Source organism: Falco punctatus, assembly GCF_963210335.1.
Source record: "Falco punctatus genome assembly, chromosome: 3".
Classification (NCBI taxonomy): Eukaryota; Metazoa; Chordata; class Aves; order Falconiformes; family Falconidae; genus Falco; species Falco punctatus.
The window spans coordinates 42333522-42356369 of NC_137582.1; the positions used below are offsets into that span (position 1 = coordinate 42333522).

General features: G+C 38.0%; 1 protein-coding gene across 4 annotated transcripts in view; it reads right to left on the reverse strand.

Annotated features, from left to right (window-relative positions):
- LOC308060212 (uncharacterized protein C8orf34 homolog) overlaps nt 1–22848 on the reverse strand; it is a 273979-nt gene that overhangs the window by 91480 nt on the left and 159651 nt on the right. For 2 of the 4 annotated variants that reach the window (XM_080378678.1, XM_080378681.1), the window contains exon 14: nt 14001–17476. The exons of 1 other annotated variant lie outside the window; for it this stretch is intronic. In XM_080378678.1, the coding sequence (XP_080234804.1) occupies nt 17415–17476 (62 nt within the window). In that variant the 3' untranslated portion in view covers nt 14001–17414. Of the gene's footprint in view, nt 1–14000; nt 17477–22848 lie in introns of those variants that run through there. One more of the 4 variants, XM_080378680.1, reaches the window with a different exon arrangement.

The window sequence follows — 22848 nt, forward strand, 5'->3', positions numbered from 1 at the left end:
TGATAAAAGTATGGACAAGTCCATTTCAAGCCATCCCTCTATCAAGTTGTGGGGAAAAGTTCTTACTTAGAACCTTCTCTGGTAATAGTGAATGGGTAGCTGAAGGGGATCAGGGACTCCACAACATCAGGGAAGCACAAACAGAAACAGCTGCTTTTCCTGCTTCTTAACTGTAAAGAAGATCGTGTCAACATTTATTAAAAATAGATAACATTAGTTTAGAAAAAGGTCCTGGAGATTTTCCAGAGACCCTTTTAGCTAATCTTTCAGTACACTGAGTGGTTTTACAGCTAAGTGAGCAAAGTTATTCAGATAATTGGCAACTAAGTAAAGTAACTTCTCTCTTCTTTCTTGATAAAGTCAAACAGTTTTGGGAAGTCTGTAAATGTTCAGTGAAACATGTATTATATCGGAGTTCAGATGTTCAACAAACCTTGTTTTTAAGCAAAGAAGATCCATACTTCTTAATCTGCTACAGAGACACCAGCACGTTGTTGATATAATTTTAATTGCCACAACACAATCATTAAATCTAAGGGATTATATGCATTAAAAAAATTGCAATAATCGTATTAGTAGTTTCTTCTCCATTCTGTTAGATGGTGTAGTGCTCAACAGTCTTGCCATCTAAAAGAAGTCTCTCTTTTTATTTAGTCCCAGACCACTAATGAAATTGGAAAGCAAAAGGTGTGAAATCCCACTGCTGGAAAATCACTATCAAAGGTCTCAAAGTTTTAGTGGTATTGGTCTACAGCCTATAGTTTGAAGTTTCTCATCATTTCAGTCTAAGAACTGTATTACTCTAACCACTTATGTTCCTTTTTACTTTACTTTCATCAAAGGCAGCAAAAAGTGGCCCTACTTGATTGTAAAGGACAGATGATTGCAAAGAACTAGAAATAAAAAACAAGTTCATTTATTTGTTCATTTTCACACAGTATTGTCTGTTTCTGCAGTCAGTAAACACTGGTGTTCAGCACAGAAGTCAGTATATATGGTACATTTATGTAGGCATATTTGGGATACTTGTGTAGAACTTAAGATTCTTTTTCCAAGAATAAATTATTGCTTGTCTGAAAAATTACGTGTCAGTCAAGGGCAATGAATTCCCATCAGAATTCTGCTAATGAAACATTATATTTAGTATTATCACCATTAGCAGAACAGCAGCATTTTTTACCTTCATGACAAACCAGAATGGGAAACCTATACAATTTAAGGGCTTGCCAGTGACAAAACTGTTGTAGCTATGCTGTGGCCCTTTTTATGTAAAGATACAAGCAATGCACCTTAAATCCAACTGTCAAAAATCTGGGCAGAACTCCTTGAAAATCTGTATCACTTACATTAATATGAAACAAAACATAACACTTTAAACACTACACATTCACAAGTCATATATTTAGGGTCTTAAGTTTACTGACAAGTCCATGAGAGGACTGAGGTACTTTATTTAAAAGTGCTCTGTCCTTATATATTTACTAAATTTCTACAATTACAGATAGTAGTAGAGCAAATCATTGTGGTCTGATGTAGCTGAAATGAATACACTTACTATGGGGTGTGTCTAAAGAAAGTATTTCACTGTTTAAAAGAAAAAAAAAAAGAGGAAGAAACACTAGCAAACAGATTAATTCATGGAAGTTAGACACATAAATGTTCTGGACAAATAAGGAGCAGGAGCCCAGGGAGGTGCTTCTCACATGACCTACTGCTAAGCAGTCAGAAGTGTAATTCCCTCTGTGACAGTTGGTAGGGACATTCAGTAAATTTTGGTAGTCCCATCATAAAGGATACTTACTGAGATCTAAATGCCAGTCCCTTGTGCAAATTTCAGTAGGTAGCTTGGTGTGTAGGACTTGCAAACAACTGAATGTCTGCAAAGGCTTGAGTAAGTCTCACCGAGACCTAAGTGGTGGCCAACCAACCTTTATTAGCATTCTTGAGGCAGGAGTTGGACATAATTTTCTTCTATCAGGTTATTTTATCTTCCTTCTCCTTGACTACAAAAATTATCACTATTGTCCTTCCCAGAACTTTTTTTTTTCTCCAACTCTATCATCACGGCAATTCATTCTCATCACAAATACTGTAAAAGCATTTTGAGCTCTCTCTCTGTCATCACTTAATTCCATTTCCATTATAGAAGCAATTATGGGATCAGAAAGCACCTGAGAGAACTCCTAGTAAAGTCAATAGTACATAAGTGATTGCAAAAGGACCTGGGACCAGATGAAAGGTTGCAGTCTTAGAGAATGCATACTGACCATTTTGTCCACATGTGGTTTTACTGTTTATTTATATGCAGTCTGTTTATATTGGATCAGCATTTCTCTCTGCCGCCCCTCACCCGCCACTCTCCCCCCCACTGCCCCCTTCTGTATATGAAATCTGTATCTTGGGTCCAAGATGGGACTGAGGTACACAGAAACCTCTAGCTAGTCCAAATGCAAATAGCAGCAGATCCAGGAACCAATCTGGCTGGAGGCATTGACAAAAGCCAGTGGTTCATTTTCAGGTCATCACACAGCCAGGGATACATCAGCCCTGGCACAAGGGAAGGAATAGTTTCACGGCAGTAGCTGGTGTAGACCCAGTATCAACAGAACAGACCCTGCTGACCTAAGGATACATGTACTGGTGATTAGGTAGTCAAACTGCAGAGCCAGATGCTATCCAGCCTCAGTGAGATGGTCGTGTCCAACTCACAAAGCTTTATGTATTCAGTAAATCATCCTGAGTCAGTCGACTGAAGGGCAGAGCTCTACAAACACTTTTGGCAAAAAAAGTTGCCAAATTGGGACAAATATGTTGAGCAGTATGCCCTGCATAAATATGCTTGGGATATCTGGTGGCACTGTCACTAGATGGAACAAAGAAGTTCCCTTTCCAACTAGCCACACAGAACCGGTGTATAAATACTGTGGGTACAGTGAGGTACCAACCTGAGCTCCCCTCACTTGCACCACGATGCCCTCCTACAGTACTACATGTCAGCAAAGTCACTGACCTCAGTGAATTCCAAGAATGGGTATTTCCTGGACTAATAAAAAAAATATTGTTTCCCCTCCAAATTCTAGGTTAAGTGTTCCTAACTTCAGTTTTGTTCCAACATGCAACACAGCAATTAGAACTGTAAAAATAAATTACTAGGAGGAAAATGGTAATTATAACAGATCTGGGATGTTCTCATTTGAAGATGTGAGCTACAGTGTCAAGGATTCCCAGTAATAATATTCCCCCCGCCTCCATTTGTTGATAAATTAAAACTATCTATTAAAATAAATTAAAATAAGACTGTGGGTTATATTACACAAACTACTTCCGTGACACCTTTTTGTCACCGTGTATTTCAAATGCAAGTTTGAAAACAAGCTGGCACATTTGGTAATTCAATAATGTCAAAATGATGTAATAAGGTTCAAAAGACCATAGCCCACTTATAAAGGATTCAGAGAGATCTAATTATCACTGCTTTATGCTATCGATCAATGTCACAATGCAGCATCCTCTGTCTTAGTTGAATTGCCTGGGAATAAGGTTCACTGCTTTGTGTGCTACTGACATAGGTCCTGAACAACGTAGGTGATGAAAATTGCCATATGGTCAATATTAAATGACAGTTACTCTGCTATAAATCAAGGAATGGTGCTGGCTGTCATCACTGGAAATACACAATCACTTTTCAAAAGGGCCAAAGGCCATGACTTCTTTTAGGTTTGCACTGGGCTAAAGCTCGAAAACTAATTTCCTAACCCTCACACAAAAATATTAAACTGTGCGGTAGTAGATTAAACATTATATCTATCTGCTTATTCTACCTGTTTCCACAATTTTGTATGTTAGCGCTAACTAAATCTCATTTTTCTGAAATATGCCAGTATGCCAGTAACTGAAAGTTATTCTAGAGAGAAGAAAGCTTCATAATGGCATGTAAAGAACAGGAATACTTTATTAAGAGAACAATTTCAAGTTCAAGGCAATACAAGCAATAAGAAAAGTCTTGGTTTCCAAATATTTCACCATAGGAACCTTAAATCTTATCAAAAAGGAATTTTCAGAATGCAAAAATCAAAAGTGTGTAATAAATTTAGAATCCTGTACAATATATCGGAGAGTGTTCCTCCTCTCTGTGACATAAATATTGCTTTCCACTGCCATGGATAAAATGATTTCCTCATTCTGTGAAGTTACAGGATCTCTCACCATGCAATAACTCTTCCCTCATGAAAGAGAAAATTGGTACCTCTTTGTACAGAATGCACAAAGCAAAGGGCAGATTTGAAAGCTCTGCCAGTCAAAGCTGGATGACAGTAAATATTGCATGCAACTCCAACTGTGGCAGGGGGAAAAGCACTTTCTGCAGTGTTTCAGCCCATCAGCATCAAATAGATGGTTTTCAGAAAGCACTTTCAAATGCTCTCTCATAGCCCTGCCCACAGCTAGAAAGTTGCTTGGCTGCTGCATCTTAAGGGTAAGAACATCACCCATCACTTGCAGATTTAAACCTGTTCTTAAACCTGAGACAGGACCATTCATCTTGGGACAGTAGCAGGGCACTCTCCTCGGACACCAGTGTAGAATGACCAGAGAAGACTTAAAGTACCAACAACAAGGCAAGGGAACTATGAGAAGACAGAGGATTTGGGGTGCATCAGAGGATGTTAACAAGGATGTCTCCCAAATTTATCTAGCAATCTGCTTACACAGGGGACTTCTGTTCAGTGATGAAGTAGCCTAGAAGTCGTGGCATGGGCCCTTCAGAAACATATGACTGAACACTTGAGAAAGTCTGGATGTTCACTGTGAGCAATATAGAGACCTCCCATCATGGCATCCAGAGATTCCCACCCAGTTTCACTTCTTCAAAAAGACAGCAATAGAGGTAGGCACAGAAATATCCATATACACACACAGTCCAGAAACACCCGTGTACACACTCCCTTCACTTGCTAATGTACACACTTTACCTGTAAAGATCCACCAAGGAGAGCTACAATGGCAACAGAGCAGCCCAGCCTACACACAAAAGGAAGAGCTTCATGTAGCAAGCCACATACTGGAGACAGACCAGGAAGATGACAAAAAAGGTGCAGCATAAGTGTCATCACAGCAGCTTGAAAGGAGAGGCACTTGAAGAGCCTGGAGCACTAGAATGAAGGAAAACACACAACCTTGTGGAGCTCAGGACATATTTCACTGCCTTTCAGCACTGCACACTTGGCAAATGCCCATGGTTGCCTCTACCTAAAGGCATTCTGGACCTGTGAAAAACTATTAAACACTTACATGTTGTCATGTTAGCCGACCCAACTACATACTCTGTGTGGCTAAATGCCATGCCATTCACCCAAATAATTTAAAAAAGCAAACAAATGATACAAACAAGAAAAGCCCAGAAAATTACTCTTATCTGGTAGCATGTGACTTCCTACTAAAATGAATGACTATATGAAATAATACAAGCTGAAATATGTAGAGGAATGAAGGCAGTGGGTTGATTAGCATTGATAACATGCAGTTGTGGCCTTGCCTCGAAGGCAGTGGGTTGATTGGCATGGATGATGTGCAGCTGTAGCTCGTTCCCACTAAGTGGTTAAATAGCCCTGAGGATTGGGGGGTAGGGGACTCTGGATGGAGGGGGAGTGGTGTGGTCTGACCTGACCTATGGAGGAGGGAGAAACATCATGGCCAGTAGAATCTGACTGACAGTAAAAGCCTTGTTGCGGTCTACTGGTTTGTTCTGCAATGGTTGTTGCCCTGTATGAGGCAAAATGAGATGGACTCTGACTGCAACAATTAGTGCCCAACATAGCTGAGACAAGTGGGAGAACCTGTGACCCATAACAGACACTGTGAGAGGTAAGCTATTGACAGCTAACTGATATGGGTGTATTGCAATACTTGTTATCTGTCTTAACTCAAATAGCAACTAAAATATAAGACTACTCATTTTTTTATTGAAAAATGGAGAATGGTCTAAAAATTCACACCAGCTTGTGAGTGTTGAATGTTAGCTTGCTATGGAGAAAACTACATTTGACAGTTGAGTGAACTATGATCAAACCTTGCCAATACTGAAAAAGCAAGAAGCCCATAAGCCAGAACACTACAGTATTCATATGGCATCGTAGGGTAGGAAACTAAAATGTAGACCAATTGTTGGCACACCTGATGGAGAAATCAGATATTTTTTATTGGTAGATCTTATGAATGTGTTTCATACAGAAAAATTCAGCTTTTACAAACAATGCAACAGCAACAAAGTATTAAAATTCAAAGATGTTATGGAGTCCAACATGCTGAAAGATGAGGTTTGTTTCTCATGTGGCTCATTCCTTCAATGCCAAGATAAAGACACAGCTAGACAGGCAGACAGACCAGTTGAGATAAAACACAGTTGCAAGCATAAGGTGATTCGTAGCAAGCAGGCAAATTTTTCAAAAAACCTCCACATTTCCTTGAACTGTTTTTGGTAAAATGAAGTAATACAACGCTATAAATAAAATTTATTAAAATCATAACTTGATCATATTGTGTCAAAAATAAATTTGAAAAGGTAAAGCCATTTATATTTAAATAGTAGTTTGCTCATAACCCCCCCACAACTTTATTCTTGTAATTCCCATATATTTTCCTGGAAATCAGTTTTCTCTGACACAAAAATGAAGCTCTGTTTTGCTTCACCAATATTTATTAAAAGATAAAAACAATTCAGACCATGCCATTATACATACGTTATTCATATGGCTCCATTCCACTATCTACACTTCAGAACTTAAACAGTGGTGTTGCTTGGCATCCCCTTTTTTGTTCCAAAGAAAAGTCACTCCATGTTTTGGCAATGAATATATTAAAATCAGCAATTAGACTCTCCAGGACAGGAAAGGTATGGAAGGAGAAACATTACAACTCTTATGTTAAATTTTGTTTAGGCAGTCACTGACTTGTGAAAAAACCAGCCACCTGCCTGTGGTGCTCTCAGGAGTAGAAGGAATGGCAATCAATCGAGCTTGAGCAACAATCTGACTCACAGTGCCATATCAGTATTGTCTGATGCAGATAATTACTTTGAAATCTGGTGGGTTTCATCTGTATTTTCCCCAAAATTCCATCAGTATCAACAAATAGGGAAAATAATGCTACTCATACTTGCACTGCATTAGTGGCATGATAGTTCAAATATTAAAATAAATGAAATACCTAAAACACTCTTATAAACAGTCTGTGACAGCTGCATTCAGAGCAAAAGTAAAATTGGAAAGAAGGATCTCTGCTTCCTCTTGGAAAGAAATACCCTAGGGGTTGGAGGGGGAATATTTCCTCCCTTGCCAAGGTACCAATGAATCATAAATCCATGCAGGCTCTTTCCTTGTGCTGAAAGAAATAAACAGCTGTGTTCCACTTGAGTAAGCAATATATTAGGGGTGGGGGGTGAGCAGAGGGACAACCTAAAGATGCTCCTTGACCCTAAGCACTTTTTGTAAACTGAGCAGTCTATCTTCGTTATCACCCTAACTCTCCCAAAATCCCACGGTAGTGGTAAACTACAGTTAATAGGAGGAAAAACTAGCACAGCTTCCCTGAAACACTCAAAAATGCTATATTTGGAATCCAGTAGCCACCTCAATTAAGTACTTCAAACAATATTTAATATGGTGGCAGTGGGAAGGAGGAGAACAGATATTCCTAATGGAAAAACTGTAGCCCTGTAATTTATGTCAAAGTTTTCCTATCCCCAAAAGAAATAGATTAGAAAGAATGATTAAAACTTTCAGAAGATATTTAATAGATGTCCAATAATAAAAATGGATGACTTCCAGACTCATAAAACATAAGGACTGCAGGAGCTGGAACTGCACTGTACAGTGCAGAATCTGCTGGAAACAGCAACAAGGATGCAAATGATCCCTCAGTACACCAAGAGGACGCAGCTGCTGGGAGGCTGCTCTCTGCTAGGACAATTTTGCACACCAAAGAAGAGAACACCCCAGGTTAAAAAGACAACAGGGCAATTTGGATATGATGCTTTTCACAGTTCAGAAAGAAGCTGGCTTTCTGAAGGCAGAATTTTTTAATGCTGTAAATAACAGATGACCATTCCAATGGATGTAGCAGACACTGTGTCATGGAAGTGAATGCCATATACACAAAAGTTAATACTAACAGTTCCTCTGTATCAGTAAGTTCACCATAAAACTTTATCTCAGTGTCTTTATTATAATAGACCAATGTATAGCATTTTATAACTAGACTAAGCATAGAGTTGGAAAGCATCATGGGTCAGGTAAGCAGTTCAACCAAAAACATGACACCACATGACCACTGGAGGTTGAAGTCAAGCAAAAATCCATGTCAATATCCCACATTCCCTGTAAAGCTTATTCCTTGGTGTTTGTAATGTCTTATTGCATCTCTCTGAAGAGATGAGGACTACTTTGCATGGGACTTGTCAATGTTTTCAGATTTCTGAATCACTAGTGAAGACAGAATTGATATTAAAAGTATTATGAATAATTGCTGAAGTGTATCTTATCTACTTGAATGTGATTCCAGTGGAATGGAGTAGAGACAAAGATACTGTATATTTTTTAGATTTAGATCATGCTCCCAATATATTATTATGACCACAGATACTTGGTGTAGATACAAGAATAAAAATGTCCACAGCCCTGAATTTATTATCTTATACCTTTAAAATCTACACAGTACAGCATTTACTTTTCTTAAATGAGTTAACCTTCTGACATGTCTGAAAGCTGAAAAATCAGTGTTCCAGCATTTGAATATGGTATTATTCTCTAAACATTTAGCATACAGATCAAGTGACAGAAGATGATGTTTAATTTGTCATACTGTTAATTGATTGCTTTTAAAGGGAAATAGTGGCTGCACATCTCTATCTGGAGTTTTGGCTACATTTTTACCTGAAGAATTTTAGTTGTCTTTTAAATAGCTTACTGTCTTTGCATAGAGCAGGCACAGAATTATGGATGAGGTTGATGCTACAGCCTCTCCCAGAAGACCTATGCATCACAGTACCCCAGGCAAGCCCATCAGATGTTTTCAACACGTCCTCATAGGAAAATATTTTAAAATCTGTAAGATCTGTGTCCAGATGAAAAGTCAATAACAGATAATGTGTTCTGGACACAGAAATGTAGCATCACCTGGGGGGATAGGAAGTTAGAAGTTGCTTTGGAATCTCAGCTAAAGGGCCCCACACTTTATTAAACCTGGAGTTGTGAGTGTGTAGGTGTTGGATTACATACATCAATAGGAAGAGAATAATTTCTGGAGGCACTTTACGAAGAGATTTTGAATTATGGTACTCATCAGGCCCCAGGGAACACTTTGGCAAGGTTTTGAAATGCACTCATGAATTCCTCATGCACTTTTTGGAGACAGCTACAATGACTGAGGCACGGAGGTTCAAATGACCCTTTGCTATTTCATCACCTGTGATTTCCAGTGTAAAAGCAGGGCTTCTCAGAGCAGCAACATGTGCACCCTGTAGAGCATGAGTCCTTGCTGTCAGTGGCTGACACATCTCATGGCCTGTAACAATGTTTCTTCAGTAACTGGCTGTAACTCTGGGGTGAAATCCTGGCCACATTTACAACATTGAAAAAATTCAAAAGTTTTTACAGGACCAGTAATTCATTCTGTTGCTTTGGGTGGCATTTGAATTCAATGTTATCTGAACTGAAACAAGATGCAAACAATTCAGGTGTGAAGAACGTATGCAAGGGAAAAAGATATTGCTCTGAGAAACAACTGTCAAGCAAAAGTACAAGCACTCAGGTATATGATTTGCTAAAAATAAGAAGAGGGATTCTTCATGTCCAGACATTCTCAGAACAGAATAGACAAACATGTCAGAAATGGTTTAGCTGCAGTTATGCTGCCTCAGGGTTATCAACTAAATGGTATCCGGAGGGCCTTCCCAGCCCCATTTCCAACTATGCCGCCTCTGTAGACAAAGACGGGTACGTTTCTGGGAGAGCAGGTCTCTGGTGAGAATAAGCAGCTCAGCATTCAAGTCACAAGAGGAACTATTTATGTTTGCTCTCCTGTGGTGTCTCTTTAGAGATGTGCTGTAGCTGGGTTTGGTGGGCAAAAAGGAAGTTCCATTTGTCTCTTTCACGGTTCAGAACAATATTCTGCCACTATGCTTCAAAAGAAGCTCCATGAACCTACAGATCAATGAAGACATTGGTTCAGTGATTCTACTTAATTGTTTCAGAACTAGAAGCATTTTCCAGGAATGGCTGAAAACTAATTGAAGAAAAATAATGTGCAGTTCAAATATAATACAGATACCATTTATACATAAAGACACTAGTTGGAGAGTGTGTCAAATTTTATGGTCAACCTCTTCTGGAATGGCAGCTGGCATAATATTAATCACTAAAGCACTGCCATCTTCCAGCAACAGAGATATATATGAGGCTTCATAGATAAAACTCTAGTTTTCAATAAAGTGAAATGTATACATTTGTACTGTGCTTGTGTAAGTGAAAACACCACTAGACTTGGCGCATTGAACTGAACTTCAGGTCAATACAGTGTGTTCAGTTGACGATGCACCTTGACAGGTTTACAGCTGTTATAAACTCCTATGGAAAGTACTTATTAAATCTGCTCCATGTCTATGGCAGATGAGCCACAGAAAAGACTGCCTGTACTATCCAAAGGAAAGAAAAAGAAAAAAAAATATCTATTAAACAGGATTATCTCTGACTATGCTTCAGTCTTGTATAACATCAGGAAAGTAACCAAAGTCATTAGGAACAGTCATGTCAGAATTCTAACTTATAAAGATGTGTGTTCTTTTAACCAGGAACTTGGTAAAAAGTAAAACTAATTTGACTAATATTTCAGCAATATACCATTAAGTAAGCTAATGCTGTCACAGCAGTGATCTGTTCAAACTTTACTGGATTAGACCTCAGCTTTTGCACTCAGCTAAAACTGTAAAAGGCAAAAATACCTACAAAACTAGGTACTTGCATTGCTTAACTAGCTGCTGTCTAACCCAAAGTAGAAATCAGGACCAAAAGTGAATGGGCATGAAACTTCCATAAGTACAGGAAGAGCTACTTGCCTCTGAAAGCAGATGTTAGCACATCTTTTTTTTTTGTTGGGAAGCTGCCTGAAACTACTCATATGAAGCTACTAAAAGCATGGTAACTTCATGGTTAGCTTACTTGCTGCTGAGAAGTCCAGGTTGCTATCCCAGGGGAATTTTTCTGTATTTTACATGAATAGCTCATTGGATTAAATGTAAAGCATGTCTACATATAGCCAAAGCAATGAACAAATAGTGTCATGTAAATGCATGTGAGTTGGCTTTCATTTAGATCATATCTCTATGAATTTAGTTGTTTCCATATAAAATTTTTCCTGCATTCTAACTAGTTAGTAAGTGACACGTAGACATCTGAAGCAATACTCCAGGAAGCAGGAAACATGCTTTCCTTCCTCTTTTGTAATTACTGACTCAGAAGAAAGAGACTTAAGACTGTGAGTAAAGCCATATTTTTAGGAAGCATATTCCCACAGGGCCAGAAGCTTTTGTTAATACTGTATGTGCACAGTCCATCTGGTTGTTATGTCAGTGTTTTTAAATTATTGCTTAAGTTTTCAAGATAAGGAATTGCTCAGAGAAATCTTTCACTTGGTAACATTTTAAAAAATTGTTTCATTTTAATACTTTCTGCAAATAAAATTTCTTTCCCATTTCTCCCTCAGCCACATCAACAAATCCTAGAGCTAGACAGGCGTAGCAAGAACTCACTCTTTCAAATCTGCCAAATGATGAAGTTACTCGATATGAGTAGTACAAAAGGAAACCTACTCATGAGTTTGTGTTACTGAATGAAGAGAGATACATTAAAGCTGCTTTTAAGATTATCCAGATAAAGTATCAGGGGTGTGAAGATCTTAAAAGGAAGCGGCAGAAAGTCATACAGCAATAAAAGCAGTTTTATCATAAATTGGCCTTTGAAAGAAAGACAGCTGCTTGCTAGACAAGCTACATGTTTTTATACACTGAGATACATTTGTATTATTTCCATTAACAATTACTACAAAGAATACTATGTCCTCACATTGAGTTAGTAAATGCTTTTAAAAACTAAGATCTAAACATTTGGCTAAGAAAAATTTATCTGTTTTTCATGGCTCTTTTTCCATCAACAAGCAGTAACTGAATAGCACCAGCAATGACCCATGAAGTATCTTTCTGAAAAGCACTAAATCTGCTCAGTTCCATGCAACTAGAGGCAAGCACATTTCTTCATAGCTTACACTGAACTTTTTGTGATGACTTTGAAGTGCTTGGTGAAGAGTTAAAAACAAAACAATAAAACCCCACCTCGATACTTTTGCCAAACTAAAGCAGCACCAACAAGAACCTCTGCAGCTGACTCTCAATTCATTAGGCACCATGGCAGCAGAGTTTATTCCTTAAGCAACCAACAAATGGAAGCTGTGTCCTGAAGCCAAAAAGGTCAAAGAGAAAATGAGTAAGGCTTCCTGCAGCTCAAAGGTGAAAACAAGTTTATCACACATGCCTTCAGCGTGGCCTTCCCAGCTGCTGTTTATATTCCCCAGCCCCCCAAGCCCAGCTGCTTGTTGCCTATTAAGTGCATCTCAGCTCCTCCTTGGAGTTGTCCTGACTTGTTACGCTCCATTGCCAGCTTGTTCACAGTCAGGGTACCAGGTGGCTGCTCTTCTATGATGGCAGCAGTGGTTGCCGGGCTGAGTGCTCCTATCAGCTAAGACTGCTTGCCACATGCTTTAGGGGGAGTAGTGCCAATGACAAGTGTTAAAAAATCATGACATCATGTCTAAAACATGAGAACTAAAACAATAAAAAAAACCAAATGGGAATTTTTGCATGTTTTAGTGTGAAAATTAAGTAAAATTTTCATGGTTTTATCTTTCACCCTTCAGCTTAGAAAGTGCCCCTGAAAAATAACATTGTTCCGGCCAGTCTCAAGAACAGCCAGATCTCAGAAGCCTGAGACTTCACAGTTTTTACAACTGGGACCACTCAAGAGTGAAGCAATCTATCACACTTTAAGACACTTGCATACAACTCATACTTGCTAAATTGCTAATTGTTTTAATGAACGTTGGCGGTATGCACTGCATCTGTAACTGAAAAGTTTTTTGCTCTCTGAAGACCAGAAGCAGGATTGATATTCTGCCTTCTTGTATAAAGCTTGTGTTGTGTTTCTTCACATCTAATCAAAATACAAACCCAGACATGTCCCTGACCTCTCTGAACTACCCAACCAGAATTGTCTTCAAGTTCTTAGACATGCAAGAACTTCCAGAATTAAGATGCTGCCAAATTCTAATTTCTTTCTCATCTTGTTGTGGGCAATCTTAGCTCCACTGAAGTCAATGAGATTTTCCCCAGGGATTAAATATGGTCATAATTTCAGCCAGTAATGGCACAAACCAGAAAGAATGGAGCTTAACAGATGTTCAGTGAAGCAAGTGGAAGGAGAAATAAAGGCACACCTACTTTACATTTTTCAGTAGTGTCAAGGTAAAATATGAAATGCAGGCCACTGAGGGCAAATAAAACGATGAAAAGGAGGTATTAGTTTCACAAGAATGCTTTACTGAGCACAACTGACCCAATAGAGCGTATCAGTAATAATATACTCTCCTATATGCAAATGAGTCTTCAAGTATACTGCAAATACACACAGCATAACAGATTTTCTTTATTGATGATGAATTAATGAAGTCTCTTGCTGAAATGAACTCCCAGGGACTATTCCTGTGGGGTTCCAGTCCACTAAATGTTTTACATATAGGAAGTCTACACTATGATGAGATATATATATATATATAGCAAGTACTTGTTTGTCACGATGTTAGCTTCCACTTGCTCATGACTAAGACAGACCACAAGTTTTCTGTGTATTTACCACTGTATGTTTGTGAGAGCAAAAAAAGTTCACGCTATGAAACATTCATGACAGACAGTTCATTTTTATTTCTTAAACAAATAGATGGTTTGTTATACTGTATTTTTTTAATAGTTGCAAGCAATTTCATTATATCATTGTGTCCGAGATACAGGAACCAAGCGTACATAATTGAAGACAAAGGAAACTGAGAACACACTTGACAGAATTAACAGGTAAATGAAATCAGTAAATGCAACTGCCACATCCCTTCATTTGATGTCTGTGGAAAAGCATCTTCTAAAGTTCCAAGCACACAGCACATACCAGTTAGCTTACTTTAAACAGCAAATTTGTTTCAGTAATCCATATGGGTAACTAATGCTTTATCATAGATATGATATTCCTTTAGGTGCTTTATTTTTGCATGCATGCTCCATTCCTTATTGATATGTTCCCTTTTTAACAGAGTCTTTATTTGTGTTAAAGATCAAAGTAGATAAACTCAATACAAAGCTATGCGGCAAGGGCAACACCTGTTTCTGCTACCCACACACACACTCATTCACTCACTCCCCCTTCTGACCTCTCTCTGCAGGTGACTATGAGTGAACAGCTAGTTCTCTGTGAGACCTGAATGGGACATACACATTGGCAGATGTGGGCAAATACTTTCATGTTTATTAATCTAAAAAAGAGTAAAGATTACAAAAATATAAGAGGTAGAAAACCTTAGACAAGTTAAAATACATAAAATCTCTAGGTAAAGTTTATTTTGGTCAGGCAGAGTTTAGTTTATCAAACGTCAATCCAAAATAACAGGGGTATGAACTAAACAAAAACATTATTGTAACTTTACACTAAAAGGTGACAGTTACCCTTCTTTCTTAAGGCCACTGTACCACAGCAAATACTCTGATTCAGTGCATTACAGCATCCACATATCAGAGTGGTTCCACTTATGTACTGCTGATACTAGAAAAATAACTTTATTTAAAATTATTATGTATAAACTAAAGCAAATTTTCAGGTGTAGTTTTGATCACCATACTTTTTGTTTTAATTAAACTGTTCTTCAACAATCCCACTGATTTCACAAACCTGTGAAATCAAACAGAAAAACACAGAAATTAGGGCTAAAATTTAATGTACAGAAAAACAGGGTAAAAGGGAAAATTAATCCTTCATTGTGTTTGTATTTTGTAGAAGTTTTCCATAATGCTGAATTCACAGTTAAATAGGCAACATTGATCAGAATTTTGATGAATCCTGGTTCCTTTTCATTTCTAAAACACCCAGAAGCAAATCACAGTTTCTTTAGTTATATTATTTGTTGCCATTATTCAGTGTTTTGGAAGGGGTTTCTGCTGCTTCTTTTTCAATAGTAGTAATAGACTACAAAAAATTACCAGTGTTTCAAAAAGAATCAAACAGAATAAACAACTGTGATGCATCAGCTAAACTGAGATAGCAATGTTTTATTTTCTGATTGTGTTCAGGTTGAAAAGCTTCCCCAAAGCAAAATAGAAATTTAGCTTTTACAAATATTTACGTATGCATATTGAAATATATTGTTTTGCAAATGTTGCTGACTGTAACACAACCTGCCCCCCACCCCTGACAGTGTTTGTAAAAGACGTGATGCTGTAACTGGACCTATTCCACAAATCCAGTCAGAGAATCAGGGTTATAAACAGGAAATAAACACCACAACCACGTTTAATTACACAGCTGAATGCATAAAGGTCCACATGTTACCTTAGAAGCCTTCATCCTGCCATTTTTATACCCTGAAGGAAATCAGGCACAGCAGTTTCACATTTAATCACTTCTTTTGAACATATAAATATGCAAGCCCGCTTTGGGAGATTAAAGAAACTTGGCAGGAAAAAACTATTCCCATTATCATCTCCAGCTAATCAATTAAATACGATTGGAACAAGACCTTTAAGTTTCACTTTGCCAGGTGATAAGCCTGGACTTTATATCTGATATTGTACTGATGTTCAACAGAGCAAGGTACATACCATGAAAACTTCTGCATCACAACAGAGAAAAAAAAAAAAAAACAGCCTAGGAAATCTTAGCAACAGTTCTTGTCTTTTATTAACCTTACATGTATTTTTTTGTCATTTATACCTAATGTTTAACAACTGTTTTCTGTAGAGGCACTTCATTTAGCAGATATTCAAGCACTGTCACAGTTTGATCTTTTAAGTAATAGATTTGTCTTAAGGGTGGAAAAAGAACAGCAAATACATGTAAGCTCGTTTCATTTGCAGATTCTTCTCATGACTGCTACACACAAAACTCCAGGGACTGTGGTCTTCTTAGCTACAGAAGGAAATGGGATACCAGCCAGAAAATATATTCCGTGCTACCCCATATGCATTATAGAATTCTTGACTGATGAGAAATAGTATTAGCAAGATCAAATTAACTTTCAGCTGCCATGAGATACAGAAGCACCAAGGTGGAAATGCAAGAGATGAAGGACACTCTGAAGGAGTGATGGGACTCAGTGTACCTGTCTCAGTCCCCTAGTAAGACATATCTCTAACTGCCCTCTGCAGTCCCTTTGTTTCTCTTCTTACTTCAGAGAGCAAATAGCTTGGACTAGACTCTCTCACTTCTATACAGGCAAAAGTAGGTGAGAGGACTTGTACCCTGACAGGCTGATTTCTCCAGTATAAAAAGGAATGACAATAACTTAGAAGTAGCAAATAGAAGCAGGAAGCCCCCGCTGACTTGGGGAAAATAACTGGGAAAAACTACGGCCATTTTAAATTTAGTGAAATCACACCTGAAAGAAATCCAGATAGACATTAGAATTTCAGCGCAGACTCCTGACACACTTTAGAAACATTAACTGGTGATTTCTCATACCTTTGCTGTCAGTTAACACATTTTATCATCCCACTTTGCAGTTCAGGGCAACAAGACACGGAGAAAACAAGTGTGGCCAGATCCTGCTGTAACATTCACATTGGCACTATGCATTGCCAAACAAGATTTAACCAAAATGAACAGAAGTCACATATCACGGATGAACCAGCCTCTCTTATCCCTCTCTCCCAGTCTCCGCATTCATGGATTTTCTCCCTGACAAGGTCAAGAACAGTCACCGTAATCATGCCACAAAATCTTAACCTTTTCCATTACAGAGCTTTTCCTACTTGAATGTGAAATCTTTCCTCTTCATGACAAAAGAGGAATTTCTACAGTTTTGGCTTAGAATAAATTTCGTCCTTGTAAAACACATTTACAGCAACAGGATAATAAGGAGTGTTAAATTTTTTTTAGAGCCTGGAGAATACTGGGCCAAAGAAAGAAAATACATCTGTCACAGATCCTTCAGCTCCTGGTCATTTTTGTACTCTAGGATTACAGTCCAGCATTCTACATTTTTTCTGGTTTCTGCAGCAATCTGGACCCTCTTCTGAATCAGTCAGTTGTGGAGCCAAAAACCTTTCAAGGCTTTATTTAACCCAAGGGGATGTACTCCCTGCTTGATATTCCCTGGGTCTTGCACGTCATGGAGTCATCTGCAGTCAAACAAACTGAGTGGAAAGCAGGTATAGAACATGACAAATGTGCTTTGGTAGTACTTCTGGGCTACTTCGTCCTCTTTCTTCGCTGCCATAAATGACTACACAAGGCACTGGTGAAAGATGACTGTGTTTGATAGCTCTTGAAAAAAAAGTTGGGACAATTAAATGGAATAAAAAGCACACATAGTTTTGCAGCAAGATATTCTTGGCCTGTAGTGAAAGAACTCAGCCAGCATGGCAAGTGAAAGAATCAAGGAAGGCATAAAAGAATGAGCCCATCAGCATAATTTGGTCCCCACTCTTTCCAATGGTCTGTACTATGAAGGACACACCAAATGGCCAGTTCCTTCCAACTGCAAAGTCTGGACGGTAGTCCTCCAGTCGAACAGCTCACTGATATGCTCCTTAAAGGCCAGATGCAGTTCCATAGGATGACTGCACCTCACAGTTTTCATAGGGTTGTAGTCACTTGTCTTTAGAGTAAAACACCAGGGGTATTGCTTCATGAGTATTTTGGGGTTGAAAGGCCAGCTGAAGCAGTTTCAGCTCACCACTGCCAGACTCAAGATATTCTCCATAGCTCCTCCCGATTCATGCAGCACAAATGTTAGACAGCCACAGGGTTGAGCAACAACACAGGACTGAATTATCTGAATAAAATTCTAATAAAGCTTAGTACAGTTTTTTAGCGATTGATTATCTGTTGAATTTACCTATATATCTATCCAGAGTGGTTTATACAAGGCATAGAACTCCATGGAATTAAAAAATTAAGGAGGACAGCCAATATTTTTTTTTCCTGAAAGCTTAGAACTCTCCTTGCAAATGTTTTTCAAATTAAAGAAAAACAAAAGTCTTTTAAAAGCAAAATATATTTACATCACTGCTATTATATATGCTGCCATTTAATACTGGACATTCACATAGATAAAATTAGCATGAACATATTCTATGCTTTGAAATCTACAGACTTCTATGACTAAAGTTTAACAGTATTTTATTAATAACTTTGTTATGGTCAATATTAATCTAAACTGTCATATCTTATAATTCCCAGGTATACGTATTTCAATCACTAAGGACAGCCATTACTTTATTCAGAGGCACTCTGCTTTCTCAAGTAAATTATATATTCTAAGGACTAAATCATGGTAATAAAAACAAGTGGGGTGGGGTGGAGCTTTGCCGTTTAAAATCACTAGGATAAACCTTAGAATAAAAATCAAAAAAATGCATTTACATGTACACACATTTATGCACATTTTCAAGGGTTTGTAAGAAAACAGGTAGCATCAATGTAGAATCATGATCATTACATCATGAGCATCTTTATCATTGTCTAACATGTAGTGTCCAGGAAACCAACTGAAACTGCACATCCAGCCTGTTCTTTATGAATGCCTAAGTACATTCATACATACCAAGACAAAAAACCCTGCTGTCATCATCTAGTTTGACCTCTGATATACCTGTACAGAGCCCGCATATACCTGTATAGACCCCATAGAATATCCCATTGGATTATCTATCATCTGTCATTAAGAAAGCCCTATCACCTTGTGTTAAGAACTCCAAGTTCACTGCCTCCCTCAACTTTTGCTTACAATGCTTAAGGCTCCTCCTCGTTGCTAGGACATAGCATTTAATTTCCTTTGTCAGTCTGATGAGTTGAATCTTTTTTATTTAAATGACTACCTACAGATACCAAGTCATCTCCGAGGTCCCTAGTCGAATGTCTTTAGGTGAGCCGAACTCCTAACAGGACTTCCCAAACCCTAGGTTGTTTTTAATCACCTTCTGAAATCTCTCAAGTAATTCCAACCTTTCTTAACGGCAAGACATGAAAACCACAGTTTTTTACTGGTATGATGTGGAATAATCACTTTGCTACTTAAATTTTTAGGCATTCAAGGCATGGTCTACTCTTCTTTGTGACGCTGAGAGCTCACTCTGAGATGATCTTCCATGATCATCCTAAAGCCATTAGGTCACTGCTTTCCAGGATAAAGCCTCATTATTCTGCAACAGAGACAGATATGTTTCTCTGGTGCCAGATAAATTTCATTTGGTTCGAATACATTTCATCTGGTTATAATAAAGTGCATTTTACTGGAATGTAGCCATTACACCAGGGGTTTTATATCATTTAATATCTTCAACTTGTCCTTCCCACCAATTATGCAAACCTATAAGACCCTAATGAGCCCCATTCATCTACATCTTCCCATTAGAAACTCTAGTTTTTGATTCCTCAGTGAGCCAGCTTTTAATTTACCTAATGTGTGCCCTGATAATTCTCTATGCCATTTTAAAAATTACAGTGTCATTTTTTATTACATTAAATGTCTTTGGGAATCCAAGTTTACCATAATAATGCAAGTTGCAGGAAAGATATCCTTAGGTTTGGAATCTGTACTGAAAACAGCTTTCTGCACTGAAACAATTTTGAGAATTTTTTTCTTCACTGCAATGGAAAATTCCCTCTTCCTCCCAAATATTTAGTTCAATGTGAACTTTTCCAAGATGAATCCAAATATTTAATGGAAGCTTTGGATTTAAGCACATCCATGCCAAAAAAAGGAATCTTGAGTCTAGTTGCAGTTTTCCCTAGCTGTATTTGAATTCTCCCATCACTATCCAACAGTCATCTAACTTCTGGCAGAATTAATATCAATCTCTACTTTTGTATCACCATCTATAAATAATTAAATCCAAGCAGCCAAGCTTCCATGCTAGAAAATTATTTTCTCTCCTTTCCAGACTACAACAGCAGCTTCAGCTATGGGTGTTACAAGACCATCCAGCCAAGACCATCCAATAGGCCTGGAAAAATTATCTTTACAGGAACACAGTCCTTACTGGTATCCCATTTCTGAAGTGGACACAGAACTGTCTCAAGCTAAATACCTAGCTAAGCCACTGGTAGGCAGAATGACAGACAATGTATCTTACTTAATAAACCTAAGTCCACACTGGAGAAATTTGGAAAATTACTCATACTCCAAGCAGACAAAAGCTTTATGACACTCCTCAGAAAGGTTATTTGGGGTGGGAGATACTACTTTTTTACTCCAGTTTGTATTACCACTCTTAAAATATTAAATAAAAGAAAAATACCAATATTTTTTTTCCAGAAGTTTCATGAATTTGGAAGTGTCCCAGCAGTTCAACCCAGATTCACTTCTTAGACAAAAACTGCATATTTATAGTAAATTTCCTATTCACTGGGAAAAATTTCCAACTACAAATATCATGTTCTTATTAACCAGACATATAATTGACCATTATATTTGAACAATGCCTCATAACTACCCTACTCCCTACAGAAACCAAGTCTAGCCTTGCCCTAAACTCACACCCACTGAAAGAGATGTTTCCAGTACTGCTATACTACATCAGAGTAGAAGACAAATAGAAACAGCTGAATCTGACTCACAGAAATAGATTGTGTTTGTACTAATGTCATAAAGGTTGTAATCAACAGTTGCTGCTCTAAGCCTGATTCTGTCATTCTTACTCATATACTGAGTAGTATCTCACTCTAGCAAAAGGAAACTTTCACAGCAGAAACATATTCCAGCAGTAAACTCCTCCTTATCAACGCTGATCAAGCAATTTTCCAAACCTTTGGAACACTTATTTTCATAAGGAAGAAAAAGTAACTGTTAAGCCATGTGAACTTGCTCAGTGTAAGGAATTTTACCCACAGACAATTATTGAACAGTTTGGAATTTTACTGGAACACAGTCTGAATTTCTTCATGTTACAAAATACTGTTTTTCATTCTTTGGGTCTTTTTGCTAGGTGGACATTTGTGCTGAATGGGAAAATGAAGGTTTTCCTCAAAAGCTGTTGAAGTCAGCAGCAGACTGTCTTTCACTGCAGAGTTTCAAGACCAGTGCAAGAGCAAATGCAGTGCAAAACCTACGTTTCCCCAACAATCAGCTTTGATTTATCAGCAGAAGGCCTTTCTCTGCAAACCTCAGATGAGTTTGTAGATGCATAGTGGAAAAACATTCAAGCTTCTTGCCACAGGTCAGCAGGTGAGAGTTCAGGCCTTTTCCCAGATCAGCCAAGCTAGAAATGAGCACCTAGCGCTGCTGTTGGCAGGATGAAGTTAGAGTGAAGTGATAGTAGCCACACCACTTGGTGTGCCACTGACTACAGAAACTGGCAAGCCTTAAGCAGATTAGGGAGAGCAAAGGAATGTATATATGTATATATACATAGATACATATTTAATGTGGATTACCCAAGCAGCAAGTTCATTAAGAGTTTACGTCATTCACCTATCATGTACACCTGCCAAACGGACTGACTTCAGGTAGGGATCTTCTACTGGCCGAGGCTGTGAGACCTGGTGAAAACTGCTTGGTGGGCTACTTCTTAAGTTAGGCACCCAAGAAAGCGGACTCAGGGTTTGGGGCAGTAAATCGATGCCAGGACTACAGAGAGTAGGTAAAATTACACCAAAAGACTGTCTTTTCAAGGTTCTTGGAAGGTAGTGATGCATCAGGAATTTCCAACCAGCAGTCTTTGTAGGACCTGTTCTCAAGGGAAAATTCAAGCTGGCTCTTGCCAGTTCCCTGCAAGGCCAAATTTCTTCTCATAAAAGCTGGCCAAGAAATGCTCTGCTAGTTGTAGGTGAGCTTTTCTGTTCCCTTGCATCAGTACCCCATAAAGAATAATATTTTTGCCAGTTCAAAGAACTCCCACCAAACTGAAGTACTGTGGAAGCAGTAAATATTTTCTCCAGATCCCTCCTCTTTCCAAGAATAATCTCTATGCATCCTCTGAAAACTCTTTGAAGAGAATCCACACACAAACTACTACCAGTAATAACAGAGAACTCTGTCTTCAGAATGACAGCTGAGGGGGAAGACATATGAGCTCCTGTCTACAGGCTTTTTAGTGACACTAAAATAAAAAAAGAACTACAAACTCTTGATTTTGGATCATATTGCCTTGGCCATTTTCACTTCTCTTTGCTCAGTGTGTACAGAGCATCAAATCTAGCAAGCAGAAGAAATTTAATTACTAAATCATACTAGTTCTTAAAAAAGCATGCATTGGTTCCTAGTTCTTAACAATAAAATTTACATTATAAGAGGAAATAATTACACACCTCTCTCTCTGACATACAGCCACAAATTTAATAAAGCACATAAAGGGGAAATAGAGGTTATAATAAAAAAATCAACAGTGCTTCTTAAAAATGTTTTTCTTTCATTCTTTAACATAACTAATCTTTAAAGCTGTAATCATTTATACTCTTTTATGTGAGTACCTATTTGATTTCAAATTTTTTCATAATTGGTATGAAGCTTTAAAAATTACAACATCTAGTTATCTTTGGATCTTGCTGA